This window comes from Morchella importuna (assembly GCF_003444635.1).
Source record: "Morchella importuna strain M04M26 chromosome Unknown Morimp01GS031, whole genome shotgun sequence".
NCBI classification, from domain to species: Eukaryota; Fungi; Ascomycota; class Pezizomycetes; order Pezizales; family Morchellaceae; genus Morchella; species Morchella importuna.
In genome coordinates this window covers 1-15,442 of record NW_025763428.1, presented here as the reverse complement: position 1 = coordinate 15,442, position 15,442 = coordinate 1, and the positions used below count along the sequence as shown (strand labels likewise).

Here is a 15,442-nt window from a genome sequence, read left to right as displayed (position 1 = left end):
TGACGAGATTTGATGACCATGGTTGTAAAAGGTCTTTATACGTTCTCGCGTACTTTAGATAACTGCTGCCATCGATCGTCTTGTATCTTGATGACCTCATAGGGACGTGGAAAGTCGTGATTGCGAATATGAATACAATATCACTCTTACTAGTATGTTTTACAGCTACACGTTTCTGTTCTTCCGTCAATTCTAAAATCTATGATAACCGGATGGCACTGCTTGCAGTCTAGCCGATGAGGAGCAAGAGGGAAAAATCTCGATTCATGTGCTCAAAAATCGACTCTCTCTCAAGCTCTCCAGTGACGCTCTCACACACTATGGCCGCGATACCTAATTAGAACACGAAACAAAAACGAAACAAAGCTCAGCACAAAGCTCAGCACAAATATGATCGTCAGGGCTAGGGTTGATATCGACATCTGAATATTTCTTGATATACATAATACGCCGGCGAGAATAAGTGCTCTAAAAGACTCGAAGTTTCTAAGTATATTAGTCGGGTCGGTTTGAATTGGGGGCGCTGGCTGACTTGCTGCGTTTCGTTGGTCTATGTGTTGTGGTGAGTGATAGTTCATGACGTAAGATACTTGGTCCTGATATCGTTCTTTTTATTTTGTGGGGTGTAGCTAGGGGTGTATGTTGGGTGGTGGAATTTTTCTATGAGTTTGGCTCTATTGATAGTGAGAGCACCAGTAGTGGATTCGTCTTTTGGTCTGTACGTGTCGGAAAATGATGCACATTCGTTGATATCTCAACTATGAGAGAATTACAATATAGTCTTCACACAACTCTGTTTTGAGGCGAGTTTTAAGTGTGCATGCGCGCATTCCTTTGCTATTATTACTTCTTTCGTTTCTCGACACTGTTTTAAACGACGTACCTAATGGTGACTTCTCTCCTGAATAATGGTTATTTTGGATTCAAGTAATATTACTAATTAAATGTATTACGGAGAAGTCCTACACTCGAAATTTGAAGTTAGGGAGCGCGTTGCGCTGTGTCAAAATATATATACTCCCATAGGCTTAAGATATAATGGTTGCTGGCCAATTGAATGGTTAAGGACCACACGTAGTCCGGTGGGCCGAACGTACCCTAATTGCCACTTAAGTAGCTGCGGGGGACCTTTTCGTATAAGGGATTACCCAGTAACTGACAAACCAGGCCGAGGATCCGCCGAACGTCGCCAGAGAACATTCTTCCAGATTGCATTTTATGCACGGAGCCGGTTTCCTCCGCGTTCTAGATCTTCCAAGCTTGCATCACAATCTTCAATCCTCATACATGTTTCAATTCGGTGAGGGTTATTGATTACCATAATGAAGTACGTATAAAACTAGGGGTGGGCCACCTCGCGACCGCGAGTTGTGTGCGCAATTTAGGCAGCTGAAATATTATATTAATTAAATAAATAAATAAATAAAAATAAAAATAAAAAAAATAAAAAAAATACTTGCAAGGTATTTAGGGTCCAAAAGAGTTACTGGTGCAACAAAGGTACTTGGCTTAATGGTAAATATCTGATACATGTCCTCAATGCTACGGGTTCAACTCATGGCGGGAGCGCGAGCTGTGCAATTCAGACGTTAGTTAGAGGATATGTGATTGATAACCCTATCATTATAGGGAAGAGGGTTGTCCACTTGGCAGACTGGTAGCAGTCAGAGATCCAAGAGTGTAATGCCCCGGTTATTTACTCCATCCGGCAGTCTGTGACAAAATTGATAAATTCACACGATCGTAGTCGGGGAATGGTGTAAATAACCGGGGTAACTTGATGCAGTTTTTTTCTACTAATCAAATGTTTTTTTAACAGCTTTTTATTACTCTATTACAAAAAAAACTATGCCAGAAACATCGATAAGACTGAGAATGATACAGATAAATGCAAGGAAAAATACACGCAAAAGAAATACAAAATGCTAACTAAATACAGTCCACCGCTTTTAATCCAACTCCAGTACCTCCCTGTTCCCCCCACCCTCCTACCAAGCCCCCTCTTCTCAGCTATTTTCTTTCCTCCACCATCCTGTACCGCACCATATCCTTCAAAATTTCCATCTCTTTTTCCCACCGGCAAATCCACCAGTCTATCTCCTTTCCTTCCTCCCCTAATCCTTTCCACCTCATCCAAAATTCTTTTAACCTACACGTTTAGTTAGCAATTTCATTACGTACATTTTTGAAATATATAGTTACCATTTGATACTCATTCCTCCTGCATTCCCATTCCCATATCCTAGACCCAATACCGTAACTCACCCTCTCACTTTCCCTTACGAAGGACCTATAACAGGTATTAGTAACAAAAACCTATCTCCCAACTCGCAACACTTACTTATCATCTCTTCACAAATTCATTTTCCAACTCCTGCACCCATAATCCCCGAATCCTCCACCCGGCTGCAGCAAATGTTCTTTAGCCTATAAGTAACAGTCAGTAGTAATACAAACATGGAGCAAGGGGACTTACTTATCTACAGCAGCACTTCACGGTATACAATGTTGTCCGTTTGTGGTGGCGTCTCATCCCGTTGAAGCACCATCAAGCCAGCTACAGCTGTAACTCTTGAGAGCGCTACATAGAGCTACCCGTTAGTGAAGGAATCAGACCTCAAGTCAACACCAACAACATCCAGTGATTGACCCTGCGATTTATTGACAGTCATTGCAAAGCATAGCCGAATGGGCAACTGTCTCCTCATTAATGTGAAGGGTAAATCTCCCTCAGTGGACGATAGCTGTATACGTGGTATAACTTTTGGCTCCCCATCAAACTCACCACTCAGAATCTTGGCTTCGATGCACCGGACACCCAGTTTAGTTACCATCATTCTTGTACCATTGCAGAGACCTTGCTTTGGAAATAGATTTCGTAGAAGAATTATTGGTGCTCCCACCTTTAGTTTGATAATTGACGGTGGGAGGCCAGATGGATTCAGACCCTGCAGATATTCCGGAGGTAAGAGGTTTGCATTCTCTTCTGAATTTCCGCTGTCAACGGTATCTGCTGAATAGTACGTATGCACCTCGCCTTGAATTTGCTGTAGAACTCTATCATTGAACTCGGCGACTGTATCGTTTCTCATCGCCAGAATCGCCCGCTTGGAGAATGCGGTGTAGTTGGTCGGGGCTGATTCAATTATATGCTGCGGGAATACATGCATACAAATGTCCTCAATTGTTTTACAGCTCTGGATGTATGGTGGCAGAGTTATTCTGCCATACCATCGGGAATCATGGCTCATCTGCTCAAGCCAAGCCACGAACTCCTCATTTTCAAAGCCATTGCGGACCCGCATATTGATTTTGAGTCTTAATATTTTGAAGTGCTGCGATAAAGAAGATCGTTCTAGGCATGCCTGCACTATCTGAGCCCGATTACCGCATTGCACAACTGGTAAAATCTGTGCAAAATCCCCTCCGAGTACAACTGGAATATTTCCAAACAGGCAATTATCTCCCACACCACATATATCATTCAGGGTCCGGCTGACCGCTTCAAAGCAATACTTATTCTGCATGGGTACCTCATCCCATATAATCAGCGCGGTCTTTTGAATTAAACCGGCCAACAGGCTGCCACGTTTTATGTCACACGTTGATCCCTCATGGATAGCAATTGGAATTTTGAACCTGGAATGGGATGTTCTGCCCCCCGGGAGCAATTGTGCCGCAATGCCAGAAGAGGCAACACAAAGCACAATCTTACCCTCTGAGCGGAAATGATTGCAGATGACGTTGTACAGGAATGTTTTTCCTGTACCTGCTGGGCCTTGAATGAAGAATAGGGCTGACGTAAGTTCTTCAACACTGTGTGTAATAGTATTAAAGCATTCCAACTGATCCGAATTGAGTTGTGCGAACCTCAGTTGTAGGCTTGCTGCTTCTGCAATGATATCGTATCTGAGCTCTGATGCAACCATCTCATTCCCACCTGTTCGGTCCCAATCCACTGTGTACAGGGGCAATCCAAAGTCGTTAAGCGTTCTGTTGGAGTCGGCAAGAATCTGTGATATCAGGTAGAGGCCATAGTCCAGGTGGGCATCTGGAAGTTCGGGAGGTATAATGAGACCTGTGTTCCTTTCCATAGCTCGGGGTAAGTCATCGCAGATATTTGACTTGAATCTTTCCCATAATTGTAGAGGTTCGGTGACGTTGCCAAACAGCAAAGCAGTCGTGAATAGTGTACGGAGGGAATATCCGCTCGAGAATATGCTCGCTTCAGTAAAGCACTGCACCCACTCTTGATCATCGTCCAATAAGCCAAGGGCAATGCACGCAGCCTTGAATGTAGGATGCAGCACATTATTGACAGTTTTCAGATAATCAAAAGATTTTGCGCCAGGGATCACGGTTAACAGTAGACGCATATAGTATTTCTCCCCCATCATAGGATTGCAATGCCACATACGTCCAATAGCCACACATTTCTTCCTGGATGCCCACTTACGCGATTTAGCGTCATAGGTAAAATGCACCGGAAAATCTTGATAGAGATACTGTGCACCATCCTCTGCTTCTGCATTGTATTCAAAGTATGCCATCAGTGTAGTTCTCAAGTTTTACATCCTCTGTATCATTTCGTCCCGGTTGGAGTTATCCCTATGGTATGCCGGTTGCTCGCCAGGCAAGTGAACAGCCAAGTGAATGACCGACGGGTATTCTTCGTGTATCCCGTATTCGAACAAACGCCACACGGCCTCAGTGGGTCCTATATAACGTCCTTGGAGGTATCTACTAATCTCATCCAAGTCACTACCGATTTGGAGTGTTGTCCGATCTGAACCCTTATATATATACTTGTGTATATATTTTATCGCGTTGATTGACCCACAGATCTCGACATTTATATGCGCTTTATACCTTAAAAACAGATATGGATTATATGGAACCTCCCATCTGTTATCCATCCGATACTCTTGATTGAACCCCGAACCCCTTATTGCCACTGAAAAGGTTCTGCCATCATTACGTCTCCTGTACAGTGGATAGTGTAGAAATAGGGCATTGCGACATCGGTTATGTATGGAATTACTCATGTATAAGGGATGACTCATAGAAGGAACAGGGATTCAGACAAGGCTTAGTGTCAGGGATTATGTAATCAGGGGATCACGTGTTATTAGAATATCTGTATATATAGAGCGCTCAAACACCCACATTGTCGCTGGAACTTCAGCGGCGCAATAGTATCTTCTTCGCACTACAAAACACATCCTCCCTCAAGGTCACGTGTTCAAACCACATTCAAGTCATTTTCTCCCACACTACAAACTTCAGGTTATGAGCCCGGGTTCTGCCAAATAAAATCCGCACAACACTCGCCACATTCGGTTAACTCAATTACACTTCATACAACATCATGTCTGACGCTGGTGAATCATCCAAGGCCGTGGAGGTTAAATCCTCAGACAACACGAGTCCCAGTAACATTCGGATCAAGTTTGATGGACTCCCAAAATTAAAGGGACAATCCAACTACCAAACTTGGGCGTCTGCCTGGAGGATTACATTCGATGCAGCAGACTGGTGGGAAGCATTGAGCATCGAAAACCCCTCAGAAGATGACACAGACCTCACCAAGGCCGAAATCAAAAAGGCCCGAAAACAAATGCACAGCCTTCTCATCGGAGCTGTAGCCGAAGACATACAACCAACAGTCGTCTCCGCCGAAAATGCATACCACGCATGGAAGGCGCTCAAAGACCTCTACGATCGCGTATCACCAAACACGACGATCACCCTCCTCAGCCGTGTTCTAAACACGAAGATGCAAGACAACGGTAACTTAACCGAGCATCTCGAGACCTTCAACACGAACTGGAACACTCTCAAAACCAGGTGTCAGAGCGGCGACCACAAACTCGCTCAGGCCCTGCTACCCCTCACCAAATCCAACGAAGCAATGGCAGCATTCCTACTTGCCTCACTGCCGAAGTCGATGAGCAACGTCGTCGATAACATCCAGACCAAACAGGATGTTACATACGAAGATGTACGCCAACGGCTACAAAACCTACAAGAGGAAACCCCTCTCACTGGCAACAACAGGGTACTTCATACCAGGAGTACCCCAACACCAAACGGCAAGGAATGCACCTGGTGCAAGAAACGGAATAACCCGTACCAGGGCCACGAGTACAAGGAGTGTAGAAAGCTCAAAGAACAGAACAAGACAAGGGATTCAAACAGAAGGAGACCAGGCAGAGATAACTCAGCGTCGGTAGTTATCAACGAATCATCCACAACAGTATGCATGGTACGCACCGATACTTCACCCTCTCTGCCCCTTACCTGGATCCTTGATTCTGGAGCTACTTCTCACGTAACACCTTTCAAAGACCAACTCTTCAACATCCGTCCTCACACCAGCACAGTCCGAACAGCCGACGGCACCATTCACGCTGTCACCGGATTGGGAAGCGCTAGTTTCGAATGCTACCTTCCCAATGGAGATAGATCCACCGTTGTTCTCACCGACGTGCTGCTGGTCCCAACCATGGAAAATGTGGGATTGGTCTCAGAAACCGTACTCGACGAAAAGGGGTTTAGAACAGAGTCAGGAGGAGGAAACAAATTGGTCACGAAAGAAAAGAAAGGAATAATTTGGGCGAAATTGGATAAGGGACTTTGGAATGTACAAGTAGTTAGCAATACAGTTCGCTTGACCACTTACTCTGAATGGCATCAAGCACTAGGCCACCCTGCGACACTAGAAAACTTGTACGAAGACATCCATAAGCTACCCCCCAAACCAGAAACATTCCATTGCAGTCAATGCACACTATCAAAAAGTTTGCACAAGAAACCTGCACCAATTAGTACAAGATCCCAGCGAGCATTCGAACTAATCCACTCTGACCTATCTGGAAAATTCGGCACAAAATCGCAAGGAAAAGCCCTGTACTATATGTCCTTCATTGACGACTATACCCGCTTCGCCTGGATATATCTGCTAAAACAGAAAGACGATGCGATAAAAGCCATCAAAGACTACGTCACGAAAATCGAGAAACAGTATAATACAACAATACTGAGATTTAGAACGGACGGTGGTGGTGAATACGTCAACAAAGACACAATGGATTACTTCAACCTACAAGGAATAGTCCACGAACAGACTCCCCCATACACTCCTGAATCAAATGGAGTTGCAGAACGATTCAACAGGACGATAACAACAATGGTCAGGTGCATGATCATGGACCATCCTAAATCGTTATGGGGTGAAGCATACTCAACCGCTGTCTACCTCAAAAATAGGCTACCCCACAGTACGCTAAAGGGAAAGACCCCCTTCGAAGCCCTGAAAGGTTCAAAGCCGAGTATCCAACATCTTCAACCATTCGGAAAGAAATGCTATGTCCACATCCCAGAAAACTCTAGGCCAGCAGGAAGCAAACTAGCACCCCGAGCACACGAAGGAATCATCGTCGGATACTCAGACAGTACCAAACATTACCGCACCTGGATAGGATCACAAAATAGGTTAGTTGTAAGTCGAGATGTCACATTCCCCCCTCCTGAATCAGGGGAAGTCTCCGTGGAACTCGACTACACCCCTATCCTGAAACCAGAAGCGGCACCTGCACCGACAGACGACGGATATGAATCAGAAGACAGGCCTGATCAAGAACCCGAATCGTCAGCACTCGAAGAAGACCTTGAAACAGACGCAAGTAGACTGGGGGCCGGGCTTACGAGGCCCACTCCTGGACGTCACCTCGAACAAAGTAATAAACAGGAAGCTAATCAGGAAAACACAGAAACACCTCCCCCGGAACCACCAAGGAAATCGAAACCTTGGAAACCAACAACCGAAAAGGAGAAAGAATCTGAAGTCCCGCATCCTGTCACAACAAGAAGATCGAATCGCATCCGTGAAAGAACGGAGAAAACAAGCAGCACTTGATATCGAAGGGAAAAGGAAGGAAATCCGACTGAAAATATCGGAATTAGGAACCACCTATGACAAGGAGGTATCAGAGATTCTAGCCGATGAAGATATGGACGAACAAACCAAGCAACTAGCAATGGAAGCAGCCAGTCTAGACCACAAAAAGGACAAAGCAAAGCTCCAAAGCCAGTACGACAACCTGGATTCCACCATACATCGGGTACACCTAGTAACTGAACCTACCACCTTCAATCAAGCAATGAAAAGCGATGATCAACACCTATGGAAGAAGGCAATACAGACAGAGAAAGACGCCCTCGACAAGGCCCACACCTGGGACATTGTCGACAGACCAACCAACCGAGCAGTAGTCAGAGGAAAATGGGTATTTAAGGTAAAACACAACGCGGACGGAACAATCGAAAGATACAAAGCTAGATACGTCGCCAAAGGCTTCACCCAAGTACAGTATCAAGACTATGATGAAACCTTCGCCCCCGTTGCCCGATACGATTCCCTAAGACTCCTACTTGCACTAGCCGCACACAACGGTTGGATACCACAACAAATGGACGTCAAGTCAGCCTTCCTATATGGTATACTTAAGGAGGAAATCTACATGGAACTACCTGAAGGCTACAGGCAGGACCACAAGGTTTGTAAACTTCGAAAATGCATATATGGACTAAAACAATCACCCCGTGAATGGTACGCTTGCCTAGCAGACTCCCTTCAACGGAAAGGATTTGTCCCAGCCAAATTCGACCCATGTGTCTTCATACATAAGAAACACCAACTATACATATCGGTGTATGTTGACGACATCATGATATTCGGACCCGACTCCCCATTCAGAAACGAAATCAGACAACTACTTAAGGCAGATTTCGAATGTACGGATCTCGGTAATGCGAAATTCCTACTGGGAATAGAAATACCGGTATCAAAGAACGGTATCACGTTGTCACAACTAGCATACATCAACAAAATCCTAGACAAATTTGGAATGAATAACTGCAAACCAGTTGGGACACCACTCGAACCAAATCTGAGTCTTCGTAAAGGAGAACCAGAAGATCAAATCGAGAAACCAACTGAGTATCAATCCATAATTGGATCACTCATGTACGCCAGCATAGCAACCAGACCTGATATCACCCATACCATTACTGCCCTCTCTCAGTACTCCTCATGCCCAACTGAGGACCACCTACGAGCAGCCAAACGAACTCTCCGATACCTCAACGGAACCAAAGACTGGAACCTGTTCTACCCGAAAGGAAACACTAGAACACTCGATAGTTTCTCAGACAGTTCCTACGCTTCAGACTTAGATGACAGAAAATCGTTCTCAGGATACGTGTTCAGACTAGGAAAATCAGCCATAAGCTGGAGAAGCCGGAAGCAGAAATCAGTCGCAGTCTCAACAACAGAAGCCGAATATATGGCTCTGTCCCTAACAGCTCGACAACTGGTATGGATTCGCAACGCCTTATGCGAACTCCAACAACAATACCAATACAACATCCACGCCGACAACACAGGGTCCATCGAACTCTGTCGGAACCCACGTATCCACGACCGGTCCAAACACATCGACGTTCACTATCACTACACATGTGAACAACTCGAAGCCGAAACCTTCAAACTCCTCTATGTCCCAACCGAAGACAATGTTGCAGACATAATGACCAAAGGACTACCGAAACCAGCTCACCAAAAATTGTCAGAATTGATACGATGTGGCAAGTGAGGGGAAGTGTAGAAATAGGGCATTGCGACATCGGTTATGTATGGAATTACTCATGTATAAGGGATGACTCATAGAAGGAACAGGGATTCAGACAAGGCTTAGTGTCAGGGATTATGTAATCAGGGGATCACGTGGTATTAGAATATCTGTATATATAGAGCGCTCAAACACCCACATTGTCGCTGGAACTTCAGCGGCGCAATAGTATCTTCTTCGCACTACAAAACACATCCTCCCTCAAGGTCACGTGTTCAAACCACATTCAAGTCATTTTCTCCCACACTACAAACTTCAGATAGCCATCCTCTTGTACAACTGTTTCTGATTGATAGGCCTTGGGGTAACGTTTGGAACATGAAGTTGGTCCCCCATTCTCCTTTGAAGCCATGCAGGGTGATCGCATATTGGCCTCTCCACATGGACCGTGTACCATGCAACTTTTAATGATTGCATTGAGTTCCCCCGTAGGATCAGTCGCGGGGTCCGGTAATCCTGCGTACACAATTTCGTCGATTCTCTCTGCTGTCAGAAAGCGATCATCTGGATGAAGGAATATCAGTAGATGCATGTGTGGCAGCCCTCTTTTCTGGTACTCGATGGTCCATACAGACCCAAGATAGCGACCAAAGATTTGTTTACGCTTTATTTCTTGGAGGAGGAGTTGTTGCTTGAGATGGAACACTCTCGCAACTAAATCTGGCCTATCAACAGCAGTTTGCCCCGGTAGAAACTCCGCAGTAATCTCTTCCCACTTTGGATTCGCAGTAAAGGTAACAAATAGTGAGGGACGCCCAAATTGGCGGACTATAGCCATGGAATCCTGGAACAACTGCAGCATGAATCGGTCGCCCCCTGTATAACTTCGTGATAGGATGATACGCTTCCCAGTCTGTTCCGGGTTAAAGTCCTCTTGCCGCATATTATCCGCCAACCCATTATACAGATCAGCCCGAATATTTGCCTGATTCAGTCGAAGCCAATTCAACTTATTCTGATCACAAATAGCCCAAGCATCTACCAAATACTGCTGAAATAAGCGTTGAGAGAAGAACAAAGTCATGGGTTCAGTCACCCTGGTATGCAGTCGGTATCTGCTGTAACAGAGCCACAGTAGGGCTGTTACAAAAGTAACTGTTCTACCAGTCAAGCCATACGACCCTAGGGTAATCACCACTTGTTCTTCATCGATGGGTGAAGATAAGGGCAGATGACCCCTACCTCTATTGGTATGAAGGGTAGGGATCCTGGCGAGCAAGAAGTCTTATAAGTCAAGCTAGGCGACTGGACCAAAACTAGAGCAGAAGGACGAGCATGCCAAATACGGAAGGGTAACCCCAAACATAAGTTACCCTACCTTGGAAGTCAACCTTTGAGGTGCAATAACTTAGCAACCGATGCTCGGAAAATATGCTTTACCACGTCAGGAAGGATCCTGACGATGCTCCGGTCCATTTGGGGTGGTTGAATGAACGGATTGCGGAGTTGAGGAAACACTGCAAAATAAACACGTTTTAGACCCCAAAAATAACCCCCGGAGCGTCGAACCGCCGGAACCCTCCTGTTTCAGCCCGGAGCACCTTTGAGGGGGAGTAGGAGTACGACCCAAGCTACTAAAAGCAAACCTCGCTTTACAAAAACACCAAATCTGTTCTAAAAACAAATTGAATAAGCAATTGCTATCTGGTCGGTTGTTTCCGCTAGTTCTTAGGATCCCGACCAGCTCTTGGCAGAGATTGCGTGATTTGACTCGGGCGGAAGTTCGTCCGAGGGGTGGCAGCAACTCCTCTCGCCCCTCATAGAAAAAAGTCGCGGTGTCCCCGGACTAGGGGGAAAAACGAAGGGTCTAGGGAGAAAAAAGGCGGGAAAAAAGGGGGCGAAACTTCGATAAAAGTACTCGGTTGCCCCCCAGTTTGAACTCGGGGAGGGATGGAATCTTTACTAGCGAGGAGACCCCTTAAAGTTATTAAGTTTTTAGACCACAAATACGATCAAACAAATAAACTCCATCTTTCGATCGAACGAGCCCAATGAATCCATCGTTGCCCGTTTACCCTTTCTATGTCAGATCGAAGTCACGGTCGTGTATCATCCTAGCACCCCCGTTACAGTATAACTTTAAGCTCCTCGCTTAAAGAACCCCGACGAAAGGAAAAAATTTTACCGGAACATCTGGGACCACTCTCAACGCTGAAATAACCAAGCAGTTAGCTTTTTTTTTTTTTATTCAGCTCGGGCTGGCATGGGAGAGGCGAACACGTTACTATGGTCTCCATTGTATCCGTCAAAGAGTTATAGCGCCCACATTCGCTCAAAGGGATATAGCGCCCAGCTTCGCTCGAAAGGAGACCACATCTAGGACCGCTCCTAGAAAATCCTGATAGCCCCATTGGTCAAAGGACCCCATTTCCCATCTGGGCCCCAGTCCCAACCAAAGTCAATGTCCCGCCATCCACGATGACGACAGGCAGGGTCCGGAAGAGGAGGATAACTGGCTTTCTTCTGGCGCCACCATGCCTCGTAATGCGCTTCGGAGTGCCAGTTTCTGTCTCTCATTCCGCTCTTCTTGTGCCACTCTCTGCCGCATCCACTCCGCTCCCCTCCCATCTCGCTCAATCTCCTCCCGCATCCACCGCACCTGTTCCCGTTTCTCCCTTGCTGCTGCACGGACACGAGCCTGACCAACACTCCTGTCCCCTTGTTGGAAGAAGGGATAAGGACGATGGAAATCCTCCCGAGTCAGAAACGGAACCTGGTTGAAATGGCCGTCGAAGGTCCGAGGTCTCCAAACCTCGAGGAACAGCTTGTCTGTGGAAACATTATCGGGAGTAAGAGGAGGTTACAAGCCCCACTGAACCATGCCCACCTCACAGCACTCCGTGATCGGACAGATTTCCGAGCAACTCTCCGAGCATATACAGAGTTACCACCATCCAACTCTTGGAGATCGGTAAAAACCGGACATGTTGAGGATCTAAGCCTCGTCTCCCGGCGAGATCGGACTAGCGTTAGATAAAAGCGCTTGTACGATAGACGAATTGACCGCGATGAACAAAGAGAGGAATAGAATAAAGAAAAGCATTGTTGCTGAGAAGATGTGATAAATTTGGTGTTGTGTGTGGAAAGATCGAACTCCCTGGAGTGTAGAATGAATAGAGGAAAAGGAACTCTTACCCTCCGAGGTTCAACGGATACCCCGCTTTTATAAGCGAACTCCTATTCCAGTTCCGACAATCAGCGTGGTTAGCCGAAGGAGGAGTCCGGTCCGGCTTTAACCGAACCCGGCATTAACCGAGGGAAGAGACAAGGACACCGAGTTTACATGGTCCGAGGAATGCGCGCGTGCGTTCTAAGTCCTGAAAGAGGCCTTCCAACCCGCCCCCGTATTAGCCCACTTTGACGCCGAGCTAGCCACCAAGGTTGAGACCGATGCCTCCAACTTCGCCAAATCTAGCATACTGTCCAAAATCCACCGAGAAGACAACAAGTGGCATCCAGGAGTCTTTTACTCCAAAAAGAAGTCGTAAGCCGAACGGAATTATGACGCTCACGACAAGGAGCTAGGTGCCATTGTGTCATACTTCAACGAGCAAAGTCACTTAGGAGGAACCTCCAGCCGGAGGGAAACCCCGGTGGAGAAAACCAGAACCCAGAACCAGCGGGTAATGGTGGAGGAAATGGAATAGTCCCACCAGTTGGTGGCGCTCCCGACCCAGGAAAGGACTCAGATAGTTCGAACTTAGCCGGAGGGTGGAGATAGGGGAGGTTGGCGGAGATACCTCATGAAGATGCTGGAGAAGCAGTAGAGAGAGAGAGCCCTGGCCTCCATAGCCCAGTTCATGAGACCTCCAGTGGCCGAGAACCAAAGACACCTCCCTCCGGCCAAGTTCAATGGCAAAGCAAACAATGTGCGGACCTTCATCGGGCAATTTGAGAATATCTTCTCCATTGAAAGCCAGTCCTTTACCTCCGAAGAGGTTAGGATCCCGATATGCTGGTAACCTGATGGAAGGAGATGCCCCGGTCAAGCAGTATGAGGCTTACCACAACTCCATTGACCAAGCTTCTGCCAACCAGATAGCTGGGATGTCTGTGGTGTGAGATGAGCGATGGAAGCGCTGGGATTTCTTTGTGGATGCTCTCAGAGCAGCCTTTGGCGGAGCCATCTCTAGGGATGATGCTGTAGCCCAATGGAATACCCTTACCCACACAGCCTAGGGGGGAATAGACTCCTTCCCAAATAGCATCATTCATTTGATATGCAAGACTGGCTATGAGGGTCAGTTAGTGAATGATAAGATCCTCAGTTCCCTCCTTCCGGACCTAGGCACGAGTTGTGCTCTCTTTACCCCGTTACACTCTGGGCTTCCTCCAGCCTGGGTTTGCCAAGGGTTTATCCCCGGAATCCGACAGAGCAAAAGGCACTGAAACCGAGATAAGCTCGAGGGGCGGCCTACCTCGCAGTGTTTGGCTTCAAAATTGTATACCGCCCTGGAAAACTAAAACGCCAGAGCAGACATCTTGTCGCGGCGTTGGGACCACGCCCTTAAAGAGGGGGGTAAGGCTCATCAAGACCTGAAATTCGCTTGTTTAAGCCAGGACAACTTTATAATGGGTTCTGTCCAATACCCGATCGTTATGATCAACTCAGCATGGACAAGAGCAGCCCAAGTCTGCAAAACTCACACCGGTGCTCCCGGATGAAATCTAGGCTCGAGCAGCCTTAGATCCAGGGTACCTTTCCTTGAGAAAAGCCATTGAGAACACCTCCGGGAATCTGGTGAACCGAGACCTCACTTTAAAGGATGGAGACGTCTTCTATAAGGAAAAGTGGTACATTCCAAATCATCGAGAACTGGAGCTCAAGATCCTGAGCGCCCTACATAATTCGAAGACTGCTGGTCACTTTGAACAATTCAAAACGGCAGAACGCCTTCAGGCACTCTCCTTTGGCTAAAGATGGACAACAATGTGGAAGAATACGTTCGGAGTTGCGATACATGTCAACGCGTTAAGGCCTCAACACACAAGAAGTATGGGACGTTGCAATCTTTAGAGGTCCCCTCTATGCCTTGGAGCTCCATTTCAATGGACTTTATCGCAAGCCTGACTGAATCTGAGGGCTATACCCATAACTGGGTTATCGTTGACCGTTTTCACCAAAATGTCCCAATTCATTCCGCTCGAGACCAAAGCAACCATTCAAGAGCTTGCTCAAACGTTCCTATGGGAGATATGCCGACTGCATGAATTTCCTGAGGAAATTATCTCCGATCGGGACTCTAGATTTGGAAGAGATCGTCCTCAAACTGACGGACAAACTGAGAGAGTCAACCAAACGCTAGAACAATATCTCAGAAACTATTGCTTCTATCAGCAGGACGATGGGGCAAGAATACTCCCATTTGCGAGTAAGCCTACAACACGGCCACCCAAAAGTCAACCAAAGTATTGCCGTTCTACGCGAACTATGGGTTTCAACCAAATTCCACTTGGCCCTCACCTAAACGGAAACTAGAAAACTTCGACGCGCCCAGCGCGGCGCAAGCACAGCGGAAGAAATGGTATGATCAGAAACATATGAGTGCACCAGAACTGAAGGTCAGGGATGAGGTGATGATGGACCGACACCACATCTTAACCAAGCGATCATCAAATTAATTAGATTACTAAAATCGGGTCCCTTTCAGGTTGTCGGGAAACTTGGTGTCACGTCCTACAGGCTGAATCTACCCTCTCAGTAGAACATTCATGATGTTTTCCATATATCTCTGCTGGAACCGTATTGG

General features: G+C 46.5%; 2 protein-coding genes across 2 annotated transcripts; both read right to left on the bottom strand.

Annotated features, from left to right (window-relative positions):
- Positions 1-2,591: 2,591 nt before the first annotated feature.
- Positions 2,592-4,550, bottom strand: LAJ45_08635 (uncharacterized protein; the record flags this gene model as incomplete). Its single annotated transcript, XM_046118184.1, has 1 exon — positions 2,592-4,550. One exon carries the CDS (start codon positions 4,548-4,550, stop codon positions 2,592-2,594), a length of 1,959 nt encoding a protein of 652 aa, XP_045968461.1.
- Positions 4,551-9,918: 5,368 nt separating this feature from the next.
- LAJ45_08634 (uncharacterized protein) lies at positions 9,919-10,575 on the bottom strand (the record flags this gene model as incomplete). Its single annotated transcript, XM_046118183.1, has 1 exon — positions 9,919-10,575. One exon carries the CDS (start codon positions 10,573-10,575, stop codon positions 9,919-9,921), a length of 657 nt encoding a protein of 218 aa, XP_045968460.1.
- Between the last annotated feature and the right edge of the window lie 4,867 nt (positions 10,576-15,442).